Source organism: Elephantulus edwardii, unplaced genomic scaffold (genome assembly GCF_000299155.1).
Source record: "Elephantulus edwardii isolate Elephantulus edwardi_28Jun2011 unplaced genomic scaffold, EleEdw1.0 scaffold00308, whole genome shotgun sequence".
NCBI lineage: Eukaryota > Metazoa > Chordata > Mammalia > Macroscelidea > Macroscelididae > Elephantulus > Elephantulus edwardii.
Genome location: NW_006400058.1, coordinates 111,990 through 135,529, shown reverse-complemented (window position 1 = coordinate 135,529; position 23,540 = coordinate 111,990). Strand labels below are relative to the sequence as shown.

General features: G+C 43.7%; 2 protein-coding genes across 2 annotated transcripts; both read left to right on the top strand.

The window, feature by feature from the left end:
- Positions 1 to 46: 46 nt before the first annotated feature.
- LOC102845414 (ferritin light chain-like) lies at positions 47 to 574 on the top strand. The gene has a single exon (XM_006901094.1). It carries the CDS (start codon positions 47 to 49, stop codon positions 572 to 574), a length of 528 nt encoding a protein of 175 aa, XP_006901156.1.
- A 7,340-nt stretch (positions 575 to 7,914) lies between these two features.
- LOC102845008 (carcinoembryonic antigen-related cell adhesion molecule 21-like) lies at positions 7,915 to 10,653 on the top strand. Its single transcript, XM_006901093.1, has 3 exons — positions 7,915 to 7,954; positions 8,952 to 9,314; positions 10,367 to 10,653. Exons 1-3 carry the CDS (start codon positions 7,915 to 7,917, stop codon positions 10,651 to 10,653), a joined length of 690 nt encoding a protein of 229 aa, XP_006901155.1.
- Positions 10,654 to 23,540: the final 12,887 nt, after the last annotated feature.

Below are 23,540 nucleotides of genomic sequence, written 5' to 3'. Positions count from 1 at the left end.
ACCAGCTAACACCTTTTTTTTGTTAGCCCCAAAACCTCGACCAACTATGAGCTCTCAGATCCGTCAAAATTATTCCGCCGAAGCAGAAGCTGGCGTCAACCGTCTGGTCAACCTGCACCTGCGGGCCTCTTACACCTACCTCTCTCTGGGTTTTTATTTTGACTGCGATGATGTGTCCTTGGAAGGTTTGGGGCACTTCTTCCGCGAGTTGGCGAGTGAGAAGCGCGAGGGTGCCAAGCGGCTCTTGAAGCTGCAAAACCAGGGAGGCGGGCGAGTCCTCTTCCAAGATATCCAGAAACCATCCCAGGATGAGTGGGGTAAAACCCTGGATGCTATGCAGGCAGCGCTGGCCTTGGAGAAGAACCTAAACCAGGCCCTTCTGGATCTGCACGCCGTGGGTTCCGCCCACACTGACCCCCATCTCTGTGACTTTCTGGAGAACCACTTCCTGGACGAGGAAGTGAAACTGCTGAAGAAGATGGATGACCATCTGACCAACATTAGAAGACTGGGCGGCCCCCAGGCTGGGCTGGGCGAGTATCTCTTTGAGCGTCTCACCCTGAAGCTCAACTAGGGGTCTGCGGGGACTTGCAGGGGGAAACCTCTGTGTCCCCCTGCCAACAGCAGCAAGCATCTCTATCCCACCCTGATGTAGAATCTTATCCACCCAGAAGCCCTTCGCCCAAGTCTTGGACCAAATGACACGATAAAGCTTTTTGCAACAGCTAAAAAAAAAAAGTTATTTGCAATGAATAAATCATTGTAAATACAAAATTCAATCATATTCTTTCCAGCCCCATTTCTATCATCAAGCCCATATTTCCCAACTACTTACTCCTTCTTCACTATTTCCTACGTTTGCACCAATGCTCATTAATGCATTTTTTAATTGCTAAACCCTTTAAGAGGGGAAGAAATTATTGTGGGCCATGTAGAAAGTTTCTGAAGATTTTAAAAGTTTCTTTCTGATTCTTCCTTCACAGTGATATTTGAACATCATTTAGGGTTTAGTGCTTGATTCCAGGACGTCTTTAGCCTCCTTTATTTTGGTTGCTAAATAAGGAGATCCACCTTTATCTGGGTGGTTCAAAATCACGATTCTGTGGGCTGTTCTTTTTTTTTCTCTCTCTCTTTTTTTTCTATAATTATATTTTATTAATTTTCATAAACATTTACAGAGATTTTGGGCTTCCACTCATTCATTGTTGCACTATTCTCTCTACCCTCCTCCCAGTTTGTTCTTGTCCAAATGCTGTGGGCTGTTCTAATCTTGGCCTTGTCAGCAGATGGGCTTACACCTAAAATAAGACTAGCTTCTCCTCTACTCGTTTTCTGTTCAAATCCTCCTTTATAGTAGGGTCAAAAGATAGGTTTTGAGATCTTCCTTGCAGTTTCAGGGATTGCTTGTTCTAGAGGTTACCAGATCTGAATTTTAGTGACCTGTAAATGCAAAGTCTGCTAAACTCAGTCCTACAGCTATTAAATTTCTTGCCAGTATGCAGTTGATGTCGGCGTCCAATCATTTGGCGGAGGGTGGCAAGTACTCAGCATAGCGCCGCCCCTCGCTGGCAGGGGTGACGCCACCAGGAGCAACCATCTCATTAATGCATCTTGATTACATGTTTGGTCAATTTCAGAAGGCAAGATTTGGTAAAACTTCGTAATTTCTTCCTCTTTGGCTGTAAACGTAGGAAAGTATATTTGAATAATACTGCTGTTAATGGGTCTTCCTTGTATGCATATGGATATTAGCCTATCACTCACAACATTGTATTTCAAGATAGTAATTGAAATTTACTTTTTTTAAAATTTTTTGTGCGTGTACCATCAAATCAGATCTGACTGATACAGGAGGAGATTGTCCCTCCTTCTTCAGCAGAGCATCTGATGGATTTGAACTATGCACCCCTGGGATTGCAGTGCAGCTTCTTGACACTAGGCCACCAGAGCTCCCTGAAATTTACCTTTTTTTTTCTTTTCTTTTTTTTACTATGACTACAACACTCTTCTTCTGTTTTACATTCCCTTCATAGTATACCATATGATTATCTGATTCAAAGTGGCCAAAGCTGGTCCATCTCATCTTACTAATGCCTAGTATGTCGATATTCATGTGTTCCATATTATTTTTAAGAATTTTCAGTTTTCCAACAGTCAAGCTATATACATTTCATGTTCCAATTGTTAACTGATGTTTGTTACTGTTTTTCCTCATTTCAACTGACTTCCAATTTGGGCTCTCCCACTGCACTACCATCACTGTATTTGTTCCTCTTGTGTCCACAGGGCTTTCCAAGGCCTGTTACTTAGGAAGCCCATACTGCTTCCCAGTCTGTCTTAACCAGGAATCTCCACCGAAACCTCTCCACCATGGCTAACCTTCATGGCATTTGACACACAAGTGGCACAGATTTCACTATCACAGCAGCCCCAACTTATCTCAGTACAGCAAACGGATAGATAAGTGCTGTACCATTTATAACAATATTCTTTCCAAACACAGTTAACATCAGGCCCAAATGCCTGTAGCTCTCAGGCCCAACTGACTTTTAAGACTTTTAAATACAAAGGCCTGCCCATCAGGTTCTGATTGCTTAAATAAAAGGCTTCCAGCACTCATCTGATTGTTAACAAAATCAGAATTGTCTGATCAGCTTACACGTGATGGCTGACAAAATAAAAAACCATCCCGTGTCTTTGTCCCTAGAAATAGTAATGGCGTCAATGAAAGAAGATTGATTCCTCTCACTCTCTCAGCTGGCATATCTGTGATGTATGTCAGGAAGTAATTTCGATCTTCCTGACACTTAAGAAAACTGAAAAGACCTGGGTGTCCAAGGCATTTCTATGTCATGGCAAGAAATCATCCCTGGGTGGTGGTTGTCATGTGCCTAGTTGGCTGCAACTTACAGTAACCCTATAGACAACAGACCTGAACACTGTGACCTGTCCTGTACCATCTTCATCATCTCCAGTATACTTGAGTCCATTGCTCCAGGCACCAAGTCAATCTGTCGTCTTGACGAGTCTCTTCCTGTCTTATGCTCTCTTTTTCTGAAGATTGGACCCACCTAACAACTTGCCCAAAGTGCATGAGACAGAGTTTCACCATCCCTGCCTCCAAGGATGCTTTATTTGCATTTCCTCCAAGATAGATGTGTTTGTTCTATTTGCCATCTGTGAATCTAGACACTACAACTCAAAGCCATAGATACTTCTGTCATCCTTAGTCATTGTCCAGCTTTCAGATGCACAGGAAATTATTGAAAAGACCCTAGCCTGAATCAGGAGCATGACCCTAAAGCCTCCCTGTCAAGCGCAGGCACTCCTAAGACCGGAAACACCAGAGGCCAGCACTGATGTGGGCAAGTCATCCTCCCAGAGGAAAAGGTTCACTGACAGTTTGGCTATTCAGTGTGGTCCAGGCCAGTATGATCAGCATTACTTAAGAGCCTGTTATATGCACTCTCAGGTCCACCTAATAGTCAGAGAGTCAGAAATTACATTCAGTAGGATTTTTAGACTATCCCTACGCACAGGAGATGGTCAGCAGCTAGTCCTTCACACAGATCGTTGCTTCTCAACTCTGCAGGGCATCAGTGTTATCTCTGCACCTTCTGAAGCAGCATTTCACAGACATCACGTGGACACCAGGTGACCACAGGTGACCATCAGAATCATGATGCACAGGCAGGTGAAATCCTCTGTGGCAAGAGTTCATCATACAACCCTTGGGCTTCTGTGCTGAAGTTGTTTTAGGAGTCAGTTGTGACTCATAGCGACTTTATGAACAATAGAATGGGCTTATGGGAGCCAATTGCTACAGTCACTGTGTCAATTCATTTTGTTAACAGTCTTTCACTGACCTTCTATTTTACCAAGCATGATGGCTTATTCCAAGGATTAGCCTCCCTTACGATGTGCTCAAAGTATGTGGGATGAGGTTTCACTGAACTTGGCTCTAAGAAGCACTCTGGTTGCACTTTCTCCAAGACAAATTTGTTTATTCTTTTGGCAGTCCATGGGATGGTCTATACTTTCAATGACACCACAACTCAAAGACACCAATTCTGTGGGAAGCCAAAGTTCAAATTAAATATTAATGATAAACAAAATGCTATATCAAGATACCACGAAGGCACAGATACAAGCTGGAATTCCCCCTGAAGTGCCAAGGTAGACCTTGGGCATTTCCACAATTCTTGGATTGCATTTGCTAACTGCTCCCTCCTGAGTCAAGCATAAGGTTTTCAATAGAAAGAGCTTAGCTTTATTTGCATAGAATTCTCTTGGTGATTGGCTCCCTGGCAATTTTCAATAAAGGCACAGGGAAGCTGGGTTCCCTGTTTCAGTTCTTCCACCTGTTCACCCCCTGCTTTACACTCTGTTTCTCCTCAATTCTTGGTGTCCTGTCTTGTTCTTTATTTTTTACCCTCTGTCAATGACATAATTCTTCAATCTTTGTGCTATCTGTAATGTTGTAAAAGCTGTACAATTAGCCAAATCTTTAGGCATTGATTCTTAAATAAGAAACTGCCTCAACATCAGAATCAGCTAAAGTAAGGGAATGGTATAGAATTATCCTAAATTTGCTGTAGCAATGTGATATGGGGCTGAGATTTTAAGTTGTTTATTCATTGTCCCTTTCACATGCATGTGAAGCCCTGAAGAGAAAAGCCAAATTAAAGTGAACGGAAAGCAGACTGTGCGCCCTAGGAAATGCTGATCTCTGGGAAATGCCCAATGCAGGGGTTGAGGCCCAGTAATCAGAGTGGGATCCAGGATGATCAAGGCTGAGAATGCCCTTGTTGTTGTTGTTATGCACCGTTGAGTCAGTTGTGACTCATAGAGACCCTATATACAAGAGCCCTAAACCCTGCTCTATCCTGAGCCAACCTCATTGTCTCCAACACACCTACTCCCACTATCCCAGTCACTGAATCAATCCATCTCATTGAGGGTCTTCCTCTCTTGCGCTGTCCCTCCACTCTTACAAGCATGATGTTCCTCTCCAAGGACTGGTCCCTTCTTGCAACATGCCAAAATTATGTCAGATGAAGCTTCAGAATCACCCAGATTCACCTTCTCGAGGACAAACCTGTTTGTTCTTCTAGCAATCCATTCAACACTCTTCTCCAGCACCACAGCTCAAAGGTATCAGTTCTCTTTCTATCATCCCTAGTCACTATCCAGCTCTTTGATCCGTAATACACAATTGCGAAGACTATAGCCTGGATCGGGAGCACATTAGTCTCCAGTCTGACATTGTTGCTCTTCAGTACTCTGGAGAAGTCCCTGACAACTGACTTTCCCAATGCAATTCGTCTCTTGATTTCCTGGCTGTTGTTACCAAGAGTGTTGATTGTGGAGCCAAGCAGACTGAAGCTGTTAACAATCTCAACCTCTTCACCATCCATCATGATGCTGCCAGTTGAACCAGTGGTGAGAATCCATTTTCTTGATGTTGAGCTTGAATCTATATTGAAGTCTGGAGGCCTTGGCCTTTTGCAGCAAGTGCTTCAGGTCCTCCTCAGTTTCAGCAAGCAGGGTTGTGTCACCTGCATAACGCAGGCTGCTGATGATTCTTCCACCAATCCTGATGCCACATTCCTCCTCGTACAGCCCAGCGTCCTGGATGATTGTTCTACATACAGTTTGAAAAGGTATGGAGACAGAATACATCCCTGGTGGATGCCCTTCCCAATTTTGAACCATCCAGTGTCTCCTTGCTCCGTTCTGACGACTGCCTCTTGGTCCAAGTATAGGTTTTGCATAAACACAATCAAATCTTCTGGGATTCCCATTCTTCTCAGAGTCAGCCACAAGTTGTTGTGATCCACACAGTCAAAAGCCTTTACATAGTCAATGAAGCACAGATAAACATTCTCTGCTTTCTGCTAAGATCCATCTAACAATGGCTATAATATCCCTAGTACTACAATCTCTTCTAAACCCAGCCTGCACATCTGGCAGTTCTCTGTTGACATGTTGTTCCTATTGTTTTTGGATAATTTTCAGCAGAATCTTGCTTGCATGTGATATTAATGATATTGTGTGATAATTTCCACACTCTGTTTGGTCACCTTTCTTCGGAATGAGAACAAATATCTATCTCTTCCAGTCAGTTGGCCAGGTGGCTATCCTCTGGATTGCTTGGTAAAACTTAGTGAGCACATCCAGGGTAGCATCTGTTTGAAATACATCAATTAGTTATGCCGTCAACTCCTGGAGCCTTGTTTTTTGCCAATTCTTTCAGAGCAACTTGAACTTCCTCCTTCATCACCACAGGCTCTTGCTCATATCTTATTTCATGAAATTCTTCTGTGTCAGCCAATTCCTTTTGGTACAATGACTCTGTGTACTCCTTCTATCTTCTTTTAATGCTTTTTGGATCATTTAACACTCTTCCCAAAGCATCCTTAAGTAAAGCCACTCATGGCTTGAATTTGGTTTTCAACCACTTCAGCTTAAGAAGCACTGAGCAAGTTTGGTACTTTTGATTTCCTGACTCCAGCCCTTTGCGCATTTCATTATAGTATCTTGCTTTGTTGTCTCAAGCTACCCTTTGAAATTTTCTGTTCAGCTCTTTAATTTCTTGATTTCTTCCTTTGGCTTTGGCTTCTCAGCACTCTAATGCAATATTCAGAGTCTCATCTGACATCTGTCTTGGTCTTTTCTTCCTCCTCAGCCTTTGCAATAATCTTTTGCATATTATTTTTAAAAACACCAAATACAAACACAAATTAAGACAGACTAGGAAAAAGGATTGATTGGCCATCCACTTCTGAAATAATAGGCCTTCGAAAACCCTATGTACAGTAGAGCACTCTTAGACTAGCACTTAGACTAGAAGACAAGGCAATTGAGACTGAGACCTCAGATATGGAAACACAAAGAAGGAGGAAAAGCTGTAAGCAGATACTAGTGATTGAAACATGAAATGTGAGAAGAATGAATATAGGAAAATTGGACATTGTTAAGAAAGAGATGGAACGCATAAATATAGACATACTAGGTATTGGAGAAGTGAGATGGCTTGGCACGGGACATTTTGAATCAGATGGTCATATGATTTACTATGCCGGGGATGAAAAGGTGAGGAAAAAAAGATGGGATGGTTTCCTAATTAAAAAGCAATTTCTAGATCCATCATGAAATACAATGTGACAGGTGAGTGACAGGATCCATACACATGCAAGGAAGTCCAGAGAATACCACTATCATTCAAATATATGCTCCAACAACTAGAGCCAAAGAGGAGGAAATGGAAGATTTCTATCAACTTTTGCAGTCAGAAATCTATCGAACAGGCCATCAAAATGCATTGATAATAAAGAGCAACCGGAACGCAAAAGTTGGGAACAGGGAAGAAGGATCAGTAGCTGGAAAACATGGACTCAGTGACAGAAATAGGGCTGGAGATAGAATGATAGAATTCAGCAATTCAGTGATTTATTCATCGCAAATATCTTTTATAAGAAACACAAATGCAGGCTATACACATGGATTTCACCTGATGGAATGCATAGGAGTCAAATCGATTGTGGGACAGACTATCAACTACTCATATGCAACTTCAAGCTGAAGTTGAAAAAAATTAAATCCACTGGAACCAAAAGTTGACCTTAAGTCTGTCCCACCGGAAGGAGAGTGCTCTTAGGGAATCAAAGTATAGACAATAAGGAAAGGGGAGGGGAATTCGAGGCAAGTATGTAAAGGGAAGCTACAAGAGGCAATTTCAGGAGATCCCTCCCACCACCCTCATGACCTGGGGAAGATCCTGCCCAGGAAGAGGCTCAGTGAGTGGGGACAGGAGGTTACCACAGAGCACACACATCCGGGACTGCAGTCATATTCGGTGGACAACTGTGTGCTTGGAGTTCTTCTCCGCGTAGGAAGGCACCTAGCAAACCCATGGAGCCCTCCTCAGCTGCAACTTGCATCCTGCTCACAGGTGAGATGGGCTGGAGCCCTGTGACAGGAGGGGGGGGGACACACAGACTGTCTGGGTTCTCCTGTGGGTGACAGAAAGTTCCCTCTGGGGCTCCAGTGGGGAGAACACAGAAGAGGGCAGAGGACCCACACATGAGAAACGTCACAGAACAGGAGTTGGCGAAGGGGAGTAAAGCCTCATTTGCTGCATGTTCTCATTCATCAACTGCCCCCAAACAATACACTCCCAAAACTGATGACAATAATACACATTTATGTCTATGTGACATCTAGAAAAAGCTTTAAGTAAGTTACCCTAAATTACCTACCCATCTCAGAAATGGGTCGGTAAACACCAGTAGTTGGAGGAGCTTTGGGAACCTTCTCCAACTCACCCCTCAAGTATCTACAGGCTTGCCCAGGCTGTAGGGGTGCATAGGACAAGGAAAGTCCCTGCACTCGTGGAGCTGTCATCCAGGGTAGAGGGAGACATTACAAGTAAATAAATCTGCCCACAAGGTCAGGTGTAGATAAGTGTTGTGGAGAGACAAGGACAGGTCTGAAAGGACAGCTGGAGGGTCTGTCGATGGGACATCAGGGAAGGGAAGGGTCCAAAGAAGTCACGAGTGTGAGATGATAACTGAGGGCAGTGAGTGACCATGTGCTCACACTTGGGAGTGAATATTTTTAAAAAGAGGAAATAACAAGTTTAAATAAATGGAAGTAACGCTGACCTTAGCAAACACACACACCATGAGAAAGGGCTGAGAGATCTGTGCAGACTCAGCTGCCTCACCTTCCCATGCCAGCGTGGTTGTTGTGTTCCCTCCAGTTAGATCTGACCCGTACCAGCAGGTTTTCAGAGGTTGTAAGTCACATGGGAAGAGGCTGTCCATCTCCCACAGAGCAGCTGGTGGATCCAAACCCTGTACCTTTGTGTTGGCAGTACAATTCCTTACCACTAAGCCACAATTGTCCAAATGCTGAATTGTTCTTTCTTTCCCCTTTCTTTCTCCTAGTCTCACTTTTCATCTTCAGGAGCCCACCTATCATAGCCCAGCTGACCATTGAATCGGTGCCGATCAACGCCGTCCGAGGAGACGATGTTCTTCTACGTGTGCTGCGCAATCTGCCAGCAGATCCTTTCACCTACTACTGGTACAAAGGGGAAACAGCAGATATCCTTTCGCAAATTACAACATACACAGTATCAACAGGAGCAAGGACCAAGGGGCCAGCTTATAATGGCCGAAAGACAATCTATCCCAATGGGTCCCTGCTGTTTCAGAATGTCACCTTGGAGGAGCAAGGGCCCTACACACTACAAATAATAAATTCAGATGTTCAGCTCGAGACAGCAATTGGACAAATCCATGTATATGGTGAGTAACTCTTCTCTGACACCTGAGTGTGTGGTGGGGATAATTCTATTTGGACTGTTGTCTGGATCTATACCTCCCTCTTGAGCCTTGAGCGTTTAGATCAGAACACCCTGAATCCACACTCTGCAGACACTCACTGCGGTGAGAACAAGTGTGCGATGGGAAGTAATTCAGCAGAGGGAGATCTCAGTCCAACCTCCTTGAGCTGCTTCCTGTAAACATGGCCTGAAAAAACACCTGGAAGATTGTTGGGCCCTGACCTGAGGGGCTCCTGGAGTGGTGTCCAGAAAGTCCCCTTCTCAGACCTTGACCCAGGGTTCCCAGCTGAGAGTACTGAGTGGTGGCCTCCTGAACAGGGCTGAGTGGGAGCAACCATTCGTTAGACATCCAAGTCCTGGGGCTTCTGGAGTTGGTCACTATCCAGGGTTCAGCCCCAAGGGCTACTCTGAGCTTAGGCCAAAATGAGCCATGCTCCAACGACTCAGTTTCACCAACCAGGAAATGAAAGTCCTTTTCAGGTCAGCTATCTTTGGAGCCTTTCCAGTTAGTTTTCAGATTTTGAAGATGGGGCTGTGTTATCTTGGTTCCCTTGGATTTTTTAAGAATGAAATTCCCTTTTGCATGTGAAGCTGCCCTGACCCTGAGATAGATAGATCTGGCAGTCTGCCCTCTCTATGTACACAGAAGAGTCTATTAGAAAGGGACTTTGATCTCGTACAAAGTCCCAGAGGGCCTTAGGGAAAGGCCACACCAAGTTCCAAAGGCAAATACGCTACTTGCTGGTGAGGTTTCTAGACACATGGGCTGAGGAGAGGCTTCAGTGCCAGTGTTTCAGATCCCAGTCCAGAGGCTTCCCCTGTTTCCTAGTGAAACAGACCTGACCAATAAGCACCGGGACAGATGTTCAACTTCTGCAGAATTAGGACCTTTTCTGAGTCATCTTTTAGAACTTAGTGGGGCTAGTAAGTTAGTTGAAGTCTTCTTGTAGGAAAGAGAATGGCCCTGGTCCCATTCCCCTTCTTATAATAATATTTTCCTCTATTTCTCTACAGAGTTAGTGACAAAGCCCTCCATCCGAGCCAGTAACATCCTAGTCAAAGAACACAGCGGCCCTATGGTCATGACCTGCGTCACAAACCACACTGACATTTCTATCCGCTGGGTCTTTGAAGGGCACAGCCTTCAGCTCACAGAGGGGATGACTCTGTCCCTGAACAACAGCTCCCTCACCATAAACATTATCAGGAGAGAGGACGCCGGGAATTACCAGTGTGAGGTCTCCAACCCAGTCAGTTCCAGGAAAAGTGACCCCTTCAGCTTGACAGTAGAATGTGAGTGATTCCTTGTCCTCTCTTCTGAGTTACAAAACTGATAAACCTCTGTTTTCTTATCTGTGGCACAATGTCTAAGGCTCACTTTCTACATTAGTTGTGAATAGGCAATGGTTGGAAAAATCTTACACATTTGCATCCTGATACTGAGTGTCCCCAAAGGTTAAGATAGTCATTGTTAAAAAAAAAAAAAAAAAAAGATAGTCATTGTTGTTGACAAAATGACAAAATGTCACATTCACCTTCTGTTCCCCACTCTCGTCTCAGCTTCATTCTCTCCATGTTAAAGTAATGTTTAGTGCCACTGCTGTAAAACAAGACTGACATGAGGGTTTGGGGGGGGAGGCTGAGAAAGAGGGGATAAAAAATGTGTACTGCATTGAAACAGATGAGGGAGAAAACTGTTTAAAAGGGGTATGTGATTAGGTATTATTGTCATGACAGGAGTCTAGATCAAAGGCTGCATAGTGGAGTGGACCTGGGGGGAGGGATTGTATAACAATGAAAGAATTTTTCTTTTACTTTTCAAAGAGAAGAGTGAATTGGGGGGAGGGAGGCGTGGACAGGAAGAAAAGTGCAACAATGAATGAATGGAAATCCACAGTATCTGTAAACTTTCATTAAAATTAAAAAGAATTAAAGAGTTTTAAGAAACTAAAATAAGCCAAAAAAAAAAAAAAAAAAAAAAGAAAAAGCAATGCAGCACCCCTCATCCCGGGGACAAACAATCCCTTTGTGTGACGAGGAGTTTCTAGTCAATGCCTGCTGCATACACAGCTCTTAGAAACCCCCCTTCTATCACTCCTCCAGCTCGAGGTGTCAGAAGGCACACGAACTTGCCAATAGCAAAGTGTAGAGTTTGACTAAAGGTTTAGGGCTTGGAATTCTACATAGAGAGAGGGTCCGCAGTTACTGATTCCCCAAATAGACAGGCATTGACAAAAGGAGGATCTCTTCCAATGGTTTGTCATCACCCGGTAAAGATGCTCACAAGAAATCATGAAGAGATGAGTCACAAAACTACAGAAGGTGAATCTCATGTTCCTCTCCAACTCTGTCCACTGCAGCTGGTGGACCTGATGGAGGCTGGGGTCTCTCAACTGGGGCAATTGTTGGCATCACGGTTGCAGTCTTGGTTGGTGCCCTGGTGACCACCTTGTGCTGTTTCCTGCTTTTCACCAGGACTAGAGGGTATGATTGCACATTATCTATTTCACCTCCTGCTCCTTGAGTGACTCCAGCTAGAAAGAAAAAAGATCCCATCTTCAGATCCGAGGCCTGGCTCGCCACTCTCAGCCCCAACTTCTCTAAAGACCCTCTGTCTGGTTCACCTGGGCTCCTCCCTCACTGCGTGCTAACCTCAGACTGTACCTCACTGTTCGTTGTTGTGTGCCGTCAAGCTGGAACTGACCCACAATTGAAGTTCCCATGGGTTTCCAGAGACAATAAATCACACAGGAGGCTACTGCCCATGCTTCTCCCATAGAGCTGCTGGTGAATTTGAACCACCTGACTTTGGGATTCCAGCGCAGCTTCTTACCACCAGACCAAAGAACTCTTCCATTCACTAATAAATTCGAGACAGATGTAGCCCCACTCCACACTGTGGTCCTTGTTCATCCACAGAGCAAAAAGACTGTGGTGTCAGGAGGGCAGCCGCCCACCCCTTCCCTGTTTATTCAACCTCTGACAGTCTAGTGGGTAAGGAATTGTGCTGCCAACCTGAAGGCAGGCGGTTCAAACTCACTAGCTGCACCATGGGAGAAAGATGGGAATTCTCATCCCCTGAGATTTATACTCTCTGAAAATCCACTGGTGGGTGAGCTATAAGTAGGTTCTGACCCGATGGCACACAACAACAACGTGGTTTATTCAAATCCACCCAACACAGTTGGCAGAAATTCCTTTTGTTCTGAGTCCATTCTGACTCAGCTTTCTTCTAAGTTGGCTTCTGCCTGATGATCTTTCCCCTGTAAGCTCAGGGCAAATGTAACTTCTTAAGGCCTTTCTTCAGCTCTGCCCTCAGGGCTCCCCCTCTTGACTCTTCAGTGATAAAAAGAGAAGGTCTCCAACCACTGCTGGAAATGGGGCAGACTGCACTTTTTCTTTTTTTTATTATTCAGGTCCTATGACCTCTTCCTAGTCCCTTACAAATAACCGATCTTTCCTAGAGCCGGCAGCCAGAGTGACCTTGGACATCAGCAGCCCGTAACAACTGCCCCTGATGAGCAACTGAAGAGCTGAGTGCCTCAAGGTCTCCTCACAATGTCCATACCTACCCATCACCCCTTGGGGCCCCTGGACTTTGCCTGTAGCTTCAGAAAAGAAAGCATACAACCCTTATGATGGAGAATGCTTCAGAGTGGACATGTCAGCTCCAATCTATGGGATGGGGCTAAGGCCTCTTCTGGACCTCAGTTGCTCTATTCTGGCTTCCAAAATGACTCAAGGACTTCTAGGAGATCTCTCTCTTTCCTGTGTCTCGAGAACTAAGGAATTAATACCATCTACTTCTCAAGTTCCTCTATATCCTTGAATGCTTGCTTCTGTCTCCACTTTTCAAGCCGTGGTCAGTCTTATAACTTCACCTTCTCTGTAAGCCTGTCCCTTCCCCACCCCTTCATCAGCTGCACAGGCTCTGGGTAGGGGAATTGGCATAGCACAGACCCACTTTTTCCTCCCAGAAAAGCCTACACAGAGTGGGCATCGCCCTGGCCAGGAGATCCATTTAGGGAGTAGGTGCTGCTCCACATTCTATAGGACCTAGAGTTCTGCACAGAAAACATATCAGCCTTTGGGGGCAGCAACCTGGGGAGCCAGCTTGACAAAACTGAGGGGCTGGTGTGCTGCAGAAAGAGACAGATGCTCAGGAGACAGAAGCAGTCACTCCTGCTGGGAAGTGACCAGAACCAGAACCAGGAGGATGAACTCAAGGTTGTTAGGACAAGAACTTTTCACTCTGGCTGCCCAGTACCTACTCACATGGATCTCTATCCCAGTGATCCTTTTGCTGCCCGTCCCCTGACGCCCTCTCTCTCTCCCCCTTGCTCAAGTCCTGTTGTATGCCAATGAGACAGTTCTTCCTATCTATGATGTTAAATGTGGGCTATGAATGTACTGGATCTATAGACTCAAGGAAGAATCAAGGCCTATCCACTCACTCTATAGCTATGCTTTGATATACAAAGAACAGCAGTGAAGTGGGGAGCAGTGTGATGAGCAGAGAGAAAGGCCCGGGATACAGGTACCTCCCTGAGCACAGCCAGGCCCAGCGTAGAGCAGCCCTGAGTGGGAGAGCCTGGGAGAAGCTAGAAGACATCCTGAGAAGGTTATGAGAGGAGGCAGAATCCTCTGCTCATGTTTCTCTTGTTTTTTTCTTTATCTTTTCTTGTAGGAATTACTAAAGCTTTACACAAATATTTACTGCTAGATCAGCCACAAAATACAAATAGCTTCTTAGTCACCTTCAGGAATTGTTACTTAAAGTGTTGTTCAAGTCTAGTATTTCTTTATTGATCCTCAGTGCCATGATTCCATCCATTACTGAAACAGAGTACTGATGTTTGTTCTATCACTGAATTCCTTGTTTTTCCCTTTAATGTTTTCAATTTTTGTTTCATGTATTCTGATGCTCCATTATTTGGTGTTTATACTTATTATACTTTCCTGGTGGACTTAGCGTTACAAAATCCCCTTCTATAGCTCTAGTAGAAGGGACTTTGTAATAGTAAGGAAACTCTGGTGGCCTAGTGGGTAAGGATTTGCATTGTTATTCCAAAAGTACACAGTTTGAATCCATCAGCAGTCCGCTGGCTCAAGTCCCAAAAAAGAGATCAGATGATAAGAGCCAGATGAGAGATCAGATGATAAGAAACAGAACAAATTAAAAACTAGAGCGCTTTTCCAGAACATCCATACAGATTTGATCCAGACCACACTCCCAAGAAGACTCCCTTTGAACTGAGTCATTGTAGACCTCTAGATCCTAACTACCAAGCCGGGTACTCACGTCTAGCAAAGGTCCTCGTCCATCTGATTTACAGCCTGTAAATCCTCCTGCTGGGTTTACAACCTTCTGCTGGAGGGTCAGCTATGAAACAGTTCTGACTTATGGCACACAACAACAATATCTTTACTATTGTTTTCAAATTCTATTTTATTGAATATGAACATAAGCACTCCACCTCATGTATAAATGCTATTTGCATGCTGTCTTTTTTCATCTTTTACTTTCAATCTATTTGCTTTTTTCAATTTGTCTCTTAGTGACAATAAGTAAACATGTCATTTAAGAAAATGTTCAAAAAAATTAAAAAAAAGAAAATGTTCAACCTAAAATATCTTTTTTTTATTTAGTTGTTTATTTACATGTAATTATTGGGTTTTTTGGATATATTTTGCCATTTAAATTTTTCTGTGTGTCTTATGTGTTTTTAAGGCAGCTCTGGTGGCCGAGTGGTAAGAATTTGTACTGTAATCCCAAAGTCACATGGTTCAAATCCACCAACTCCTCCACAGAAGAAGGATGAACACTCCTTCTCCCTCTGAAAACTCACCGGAGGGTCACCAAGTCAGTTCCAACTTGATGACACATAACAACAACAACAGCACATACTTTTCACTTTCTATTCCTCATTTACTATTTCTGTTTAATTAAGTGAATATTTTTTATCAAATCTACATTATAATCTCATTAACACTCTTTTATCATACTTAATGAATTTTGTTTTTAGTAGTTGCTCTAGAGTTTATAACATATCTCTTGACTTCCTTTTGGTTTTGTCCATTTATTCTTTTAGCTCTTCCACCATATTTTTAAGGCAATTAGTTAAAAAAAATGTGTCTAGTAAGTCCGACATTTTGGCTTCCTCAGGGTTGGTTTCTGTTACATCATTTTGTTCTTTAAAGCAGCCACCTCATTTTTGTAAGCCTTGAATTTTTTTTGTTATTGTTAAAAATTAAACATATGAATAATATAATAACTCTGGACATCACATTCTCTCCCTTCAGAGTCTACTATGAAATTTCTTCCTTTCTTTCTTACACCTTCATTTTTGTTGTTGAAGATTGTAATAGTCTGGTAGTTTAATGGGCTGGGTCCTTTAGCAAACAAAGTAAAGACAATCAAGCTTGTACACGTATACATTTTAAAATTTCTCAAAATCATTTCTGTCAAGTTGAAATTCACCCATGTCTGGCCTTCTAGAGGGTTTTTAGGAGGCTGTAAATCACATGGGAAGAGAAAGCTCATCTTTCAAGCATGGAGTTGCTAGTGGGTCCAAACTTTGAAGGTGATGCTGCCTTTCAGTTAATAGCCAAGTGTCTATAGATGACACCCCAAGAGTTCCCTACGTGTATTTACAAAGAGCAACTTATCATAAGAAAATTACTCATGCAATTGTAGAGGCTGGCAAGTTCCAAGTCCACTGGCCAGACATCAGACTTGGGGCTTCACTTACATGTAGTTGGTGGGGTTGAAGATACAGGATGAGTAGGTCAGGCAGACACCAACCTACTTGCTCATGGGTTGAAGAGGCCAATGAACAGATCAACAGATTATAGAGCAGAATGTTGGCTCAAGAACCAATAACTAGAGGTTGGATGATGAGCCAAATGCAAGATCCAGGACAAGAACAAAAGCCAAGAAGTTTTGCCAGAATATCTATATATTCTGGATGCATGATATATTCTTGAGGGAACTACCTTTACATTTGATTGGCTAGTCATATCAAATAAATGGTGTATAACTACATCATCATCGAATAACCAAATGGCATCATTACATAACTACTGTAGCTCTGAGAATCACTGCCTAGCCAAGCTGACCTTAACCATCACAGCCCGTGCCTTCCCATCTATGTGCCTGTACACATCTTTAAACCATTCAAAACCCTCCAATAAAGACAAATATAAAAAATAGTCATACTTGTCCCTAACATCATTTAATAAATAGGCATACAACTAAAAATGCTTTGGCTTAATTTATGTCTTACAGTTTACAGTAAGTAATGGAATAATGACTCTTAGTGCCATTGAGTCCGAACCAACTTATAGCTGACACTCCAGTGGGTTTTCAAAAGCTGTAAACAGCACAGAAGGAAATTGTCTATCTTTTTCCCATGGAATGGTAGATTCAAACCAACAGAGAGATGCGACCTTTGGGCTAGTAGCCCAGCTCATTACAGACTAAGGAGTGGAATAGTGGGATAAAGCAAAGATAGTTGCTATAAATATGTGAGTATAGGGGCAAGGGATAGAGAGAAAGAGAGAGGACATACACAGATAATAAAACAAGGAACACTCCTGCTTCCAAGCTAGTTTTAATCTGGGAGTTCCACCAAACACTGTCCATGATGAGTAACCATTATCACATTTGACACATCAGTGTCAGTGTTTAGCATCACAGCAACCTCAAGTTATTTCTGGACAGCAAATGGTCAGGCCAGTGCTATACCACTTAGAATAATGTTTGACCAGAAACAATTAAAACAGGCCTGAGAGGTTGGCAAATACCATGCCTGTGGGTCAGATATCAGGATGGAGGCTTCTTCTGGGGCATAGGCTGCATACTTCTGGGGCACAGGCTGCAAACTATCAAGCTCAGCAGATAATATAGCAAGCTCACAAAATGTGAAGACTGACAAATCTCAAGATCAGAGTGCTGTACAGCAGTCTGCAGGCTCAAGTTCCCCCCCCCCAAAAAAAAAATCAGATGATGAGACCCAGACGCAGAATCCAGAACAAACTAAAAACTAAGGAGTTTTTTCAGAACATTCATATATATTTGATACAGACCACCCTCCTAAGGAGACTCTCTTTCAACTGATGTATAGTAGACCTCTATACCCTAGCTATCAAGCCAGGGAATCATGTCCAGCAAAAGTTCGTTCATTCTCTCTCTCTCTCTCTCTCTCTCTCTCTCTCTCACACACACACACACACACACACACACACACACACACACACACACACACTCATTCATTCTCCCCCTCTGCCCCCCCTCTCCTTTTAAACCATTATAACCTCTCTTCATCCACAGGGCCCCCTCTTTTTCCATGGTTCTGGCCTCAGATCCTTGACTTCTCCTTATACCTTCAAAAATATCCTGAGGCTTTTTGAGTTCTGGTAGCCAGAGTGATTCTTCAACATTAATAGCTCCCAGCATTCTACTTCCAGGGAGTACACATTTAGCTGAGTGTTGGGTTCCTTGAGGTAACCGTCATGTCCCTTAGACATTACTAGCTCCTTCTCTTCTGAGGGATTTAAAGCTCATTTACATAATTTAGTGCTAAGCCCTGTCCGACTTCCTAAGTCTATTTGATAGCTCTGGCTCTGCAGTAAATCCATTCCTTCATATTACTTTTTTAGGGCTCATAACTGGGCAGTCTCTTGGCAAAGAAACTGTCCAGCTCTTCACAAAGCATGAACTTAGATTCCTTACAGAAAACCCAAGGAAAAGTTAGCTTCAACTTGGCTAAGTCTCCATTCAGTGATGGGGACTACTCCATATCCTGTCCTGAGTCCAACCTATGTTCACTCAGTTGTCTTATGCAAGGACTTGAAATCTATCAAGAAACACAGAGTGGCCCTTGAAAGCATCAGTTATGGCATAAAAAGAGCAAAGGTCATGTGGGGAATGCCATATATAACCTCTTCCAACTTCACAAAAGGGAACTGTCCCTGTCAAAACATCAACAACATAAAACTAATTCCCATGCAGTCAGACATGTCACCCACACTCCTGCACTTCTTTCTAATCATCCCAGAATCAACCTTACTGCTTTACTGGGTCCAGAATCCAATGCAATAGTTTGCAGACCACACAGAACCATATTGGGGAAGTCAAAGGGCTGTGATTCAGCTTAGTAGCAGAGCATAGTCAGGGCAACTTCCTAAATGTGCTCACTGATGCCTCAGCCTTCAGCCTCATGGCTTTAGGCCAAGTTCTCAGTCCTGCTAATATTAGCTCTGTTCTCCACCCGCAAGTTGTCTAACAAATGTAGACAAAGACTCTTAGATCAGCTCAGGTTATGTCCATGGGAAGTAGCAATTTTAAGAGCGGCTCCATCTCATGTTGGATCTGGTTCTCTGCTTTGGCCATGGCTGCTGCTGCCATAGGTCTAGCTAGTGCAAGAATTTTTGAGCCTGAAATACATGCTACATTCTCTTGCTTCTTTGCTGGCAGGAAAGGTCTTCCCATCCTGCTGCTGGTCCACTCACTAATGGCAAGACTAGCCAATCGCCTTGAGGATTGGTGAGATGAGCTAATTCCCTTGTGGATTGGCTAACATGCCCATCTACATGGCAAAGTAAAATTCAATAGCTAGGAAAGCCATTTTAAATACTAAACTCTTCACATCATCCAGGGGTCCTGGATGAACAACTGTACGAGCTGAGAATGCAGCAGGAAGTGGTGGAATATTCTATTCCAGTCTGTGGTACTGATTCTCAGATAAGAAATTACCTTAAAGACTCAGGGGGGTGAACTCTGAGTGTCAGAGACAAGACCTGTGCAGGCTGTGGCCCTGGAACATGGTTTCTTGGGCCTCTGTCCCTTTCTATACCTTTCCCAGATGTCCTTTCTCTCTCCAGCCCAGGGCCCCCTATATATCCCTAGTCAGCTGTTCTCATTTATGAAGTGGGTGTGAGCTGTGAATATTCTGGTTGACAAAATCAAGGAAGGCCTGAACCTACCTTACTTCTCACTTAGTATTCTTTGAATTCAGGAAACAACAGAAAGATGTGTACAGGGGTGGTGATCAGAAGGAGGGTTTGGGAGTAGGCACCCCCCCCTCTGTAAAGCTGGGGCCTAGCACAGAGAACATCTGTGTGGGACTCAGAACCAAGGAGAAGCTGAAGTCTGTTCTAAGAATGTTCAAAGACAGTCAGAAGCTTCTTCCACTTTCTTTTCTTCTAAACATTTATTGCTAAAGCCACCCAAAAGCAGAAATGATTTCTGTGACTTCCAGTAGCTGACCTTTAAGGACTGAGAGGAGAGCCACACTTCAGGCACCCACATCCAGAGCTTGAGCAAGATGGACCACTCTGAGTCCTGGTGACACAGACAGATGGATGAAGGGGAGGACCCAGGAAAGACCCAGACAAAGGACTCCCATACTTCTCTCACAAGAAAGTTGAGGTTTTTCATGAGTGAACCTGTGATTCATAATGGGTTTTCTTTTGGGGGGGGAATCTAAATAAGGTGGGCCCTTCTCTTATTTTTTTTTCTCTTTTTGCTCGTGGGTACTTTCCCCTTGGCAAAAATTCATCTGAAACTCCAAGTTCCTTCCCCTTGTGACACTAAGTTACCCAACTCCTGTTTCTACTACCCATAAAAAAGACAGGAAGCCAGTGGATGTAGCAACCCATGCACAAAGAAAGGGTGGTTTTCATAACAGTGAGGTTAAAACCGAGGAGTACTGCCTTGTTTTCACCCCACCCCAAGCATCATAAGATCTTGAGTAGTTTCCAGCATTTGCTCCTCTGTAAAAGTTCAGAGAAAAGAGGGGGTGTGTCTGGAGTCAGACCAGGAGTACTCAAATCAGTCACACAAGGCTTATATATGAAGCAATAAGCTGGTTTATTTTCACCTGGACGTAGGTGGGCCGAGCTCTCAAATCAGCGGTCAGCAGCTACTTGCTGCTAGTGGGGGGTTTGCATATGGAGATTGTTGTTGGATTGAGCAGATCACATGAGAAAGCCTTGGTTAGGCAGCTTTTGTTGGCTTCTTTTTCTTCTCTTGCCGGTGTCGTCTTAGGTCAGTTCGTTTTCTGTGGTATTCCTGGAACAGCCTGTTTTTATGGATTCAGCTTTCCACTACTAGTTGAGTAGGCTAGAATTGGGATGGGGAGTGTTTATCTAAAAAGTAGAAATTCTAGTGATAATAAGACCATTTTATTTTGCCTAACACTCTGGAAATGCAGGTAGCACAGGAAGGAGGGATATTTCAAATGTGCTCGAAGATGATCAAGAAGAAACACCATGGATGGTGGGTACGTTACAGGGATTCCTCTCATCCTCTGGTGTTCTGAACTCTCTTGTTCTCTTCAACCTAGATTCTGATGGCCCCTAAATGATACACTGTCCTTCACATGTGTTCAAATCCAGAATCCAGGCAGTAACACAAAACTCACTGATGGCAGAGCTGTCTGCCATTGGCCAAACATTGTCTATCTTGAGGTTAAAGTAGCAAAGCTATAAAAATAACCACCTCCTGATTTAACTCTCAATGCCTCCTTAGCCAACATGCATACACCACTAGGACTGGAAAAGCGATCGAAGATATTTTAACTACACGTGGGTAGCATCCATTTGGCTGTTCTGCTTGTGGCATTAGCCACAGCTGAAATGTTTGCATTTACTGCTGTAAGAGATGAAGAGTAAGGCCCTTTACTCTTCCTCCATCCCCTCTCATCTCTTGCTAGTAATGCTCAGTTATGAAAAAAGAATGTGGATGCACGATTATTCAGGGTCAACACTAATTAATGGACATCAGCACTGTGGATGGTGCAACTGTGATGCTCACTCCCATGGGCTGCAACAAAGACAAAACGCAAAGTGGCCCCCTGTACTTCACAGGAGAAAGATGCAATAAGTGATTATCACAGTACAAGTAAAATACTTCCTGACTGGTGAATCATTAGCTCCTTGCATGTATGTGGACGTAGGGATGGTTGGTACATCCTTTGCAACATCTGGATGACTGATTGCTGCACCCAGTGTTAATCAGGGAGACTGAGAGTCTGCTAGCCGTAAATCCCCCTGCCCCTGAGATGCAGGGTGCTCTAATTACGACATGGGGGGAACTCCCATCATTAACCTCTGACCCCAGTGTCCAGGCAGATTATTCAGTAAACATGATAAGCTTGGGTTTACTGAGTAATCTGTAGTGACCCATCTTCATCATTTCTTTGATTTAGTGAAGATTATCTGTGAAACTTTTTGCTATCGATTAGTACACAAATGCAAATAAGTCCGTGTCTTCTTGCGTAATGTGTAATCAGATTGTAAATTTGAAAAGAAGCTTTGATTCTGCAAGAAGATGCTTCAGGGCTGAGTGAGAAACAGATGTCAGCCTTCCACAGAAAATAATCTTTGATGTAGTGGAAAAAAAATATTAAACTGCAGAAAGTCCTGAGATAACAGTGGTATAAGTATGTCTCTCTTCCTTAATCATATTAAACTGTTAAATTCTATTAACTTCTAGGTATTGTTTATATTTTCCAGCAATACCCTGGGAGCACAAATTCCTCTACTAAACTGTTGTTGTTAGGTGCCATAGGGTTGACGACGACTCACAGAAGCCCTATTAACAACCTTGCCCGATCCCAATCCATCCTCACCACCTTTGCCTTCTGAAAGTCTATTCATCTCAACCTTATCCACAGTTTGCTCTGACCCACAGACCAAGGGTGTGGAGGTGGCATTCTGATACAAGAAAAACAATGAAAACGGTTAAGAAGAAGGATCCTTAAGATGGCATTAAACATCACTTATTAAAAGTAGGGGAGTCTTACTCCATAAATCTTTGCATTTTAAACAAGTATCTGTTGAATGACTCAAATTCCCTCACCTTGAGACTTCACTTGCACAAAGGTGTCTGTAGAATGCCCCCCACTGTGACACACACCCTCTCGGAATTTACAGGGTCAGGGACGGGGCCCAGCAGGCATCAGGAACAGAGGACAGAGCAGATGATTCACATAACATTCTTGGAAATTAATTGTTTCAGACTGTAGTGAAGTCTGAGATGGCACTGGGGGCAAAGGCCTCAAAGGGACACTTGTTGCCTGGAGGGAAGGAGCATGTAAAGTGTATGGAGTGACCAGGGAGTGGGGCGCTAATCCCAGGGTGTCAGGTGCACTATTTCAGACATAGAACTCACCTCTCCGCAGTAACTGTCCTCAGAGAGGGTCCTCGGGGCCAGGCTGTCAGTGCCTGTATTTTATGAAACACCTGTATATTTGTGCTCCCTTCTCAGCCCGAGGTCTACAAGGCCTCAGGCCAGATAGTAGTTTTTTCCCCAAAGTACCTGAATAAACAAGGAGGAAGCCTGTTGTTCCCACCTGGAAGTGGCTTCTCGTCTCCGTGGAGGTGTCCAGGACCTCACTGTGGCACAAGTTAAGGGTTCCCAAGTGGTCAAGACAGACAGCAGTTTTTCCCCAAAATAACTGTGGGAGCAGCGCAGGCAGTGCTACACTGTCCTGTGGCTACTTCCCGCCACTGCTTTTCCCATCCTGTCCTATATGGTGCACTGACCTTGCACCATGGAGAGGAACTTGAAGTCTAGGTCCCCGAATGGATGAGATTGCAGATGATTGACATCCAACAAGAACTTGTAATTCCAAAGTAAAAGCCTGTAGCTATATGTTAGGGGTTGCATTGTGAGCCAGCAACAAGTTCACCTTGGGAATCCCACATTCTCTGTCCTCGTGGCTAAGGGCAAGGTTGTTAGTAAGTTATTGTTTTGTTGTTAGGTGTCATTCTCTCCCCAGCCCTGCCGTCTTCAGGCTTTATGTCTGTTGTTGCCGTCACGGTGTCAATCCACCTCACCCAGAGTCTTCCTCTCCTTCACTGACCCGCCACTTTGCCAAGCACAACATCCTTTTCCAGGAATTGGGCCCTCCTGATAACGTGCCCAGAGTATGTGAAGCCGAGTCTCACCACCCTCACCTCTACAGAGCAGCCTGGTTTAACTTGTTTCAGGTTCATTCTTTGGAATATCTATGGCATAGTCAACACCACAATTCAATGACATAAATTCTCCTTTGGTCTTCCTTATTCATCATTCAGATTTCAAACACATGTGAAGCAATTGAAAATACTGTGTTATTTTTCTTTTTTTTTTTTAGATTCTCAAAATTTTTGGGTTGTTTTTTTTCCAGTGCCTCTAATG

Excerpts from the sequence above, each read along its gene's own strand:
- LOC102845414 (XM_006901094.1), top strand. The coding sequence starts at position 47 with ATGAGCTCTCAGATCCGTCAAAATTATTCCGCCGAAGCAGAAGCTGGC.
- LOC102845008 (XM_006901093.1), top strand. The coding sequence starts at position 7,915 with ATGGAGCCCTCCTCAGCTGCAACTTGCATCCTGCTCACAG. Across the intron at positions 7,955-8,951 it reads AACTTGCATCCTGCTCACAG|TCTCACTTTTCATCTTCAGG; the intron begins GTGAGATGGGCT and ends TCTTTCTCCTAG. Across the intron at positions 9,315-10,366 it reads TGGACAAATCCATGTATATG|AGTTAGTGACAAAGCCCTCC; the intron begins GTGAGTAACTCT and ends ATTTCTCTACAG.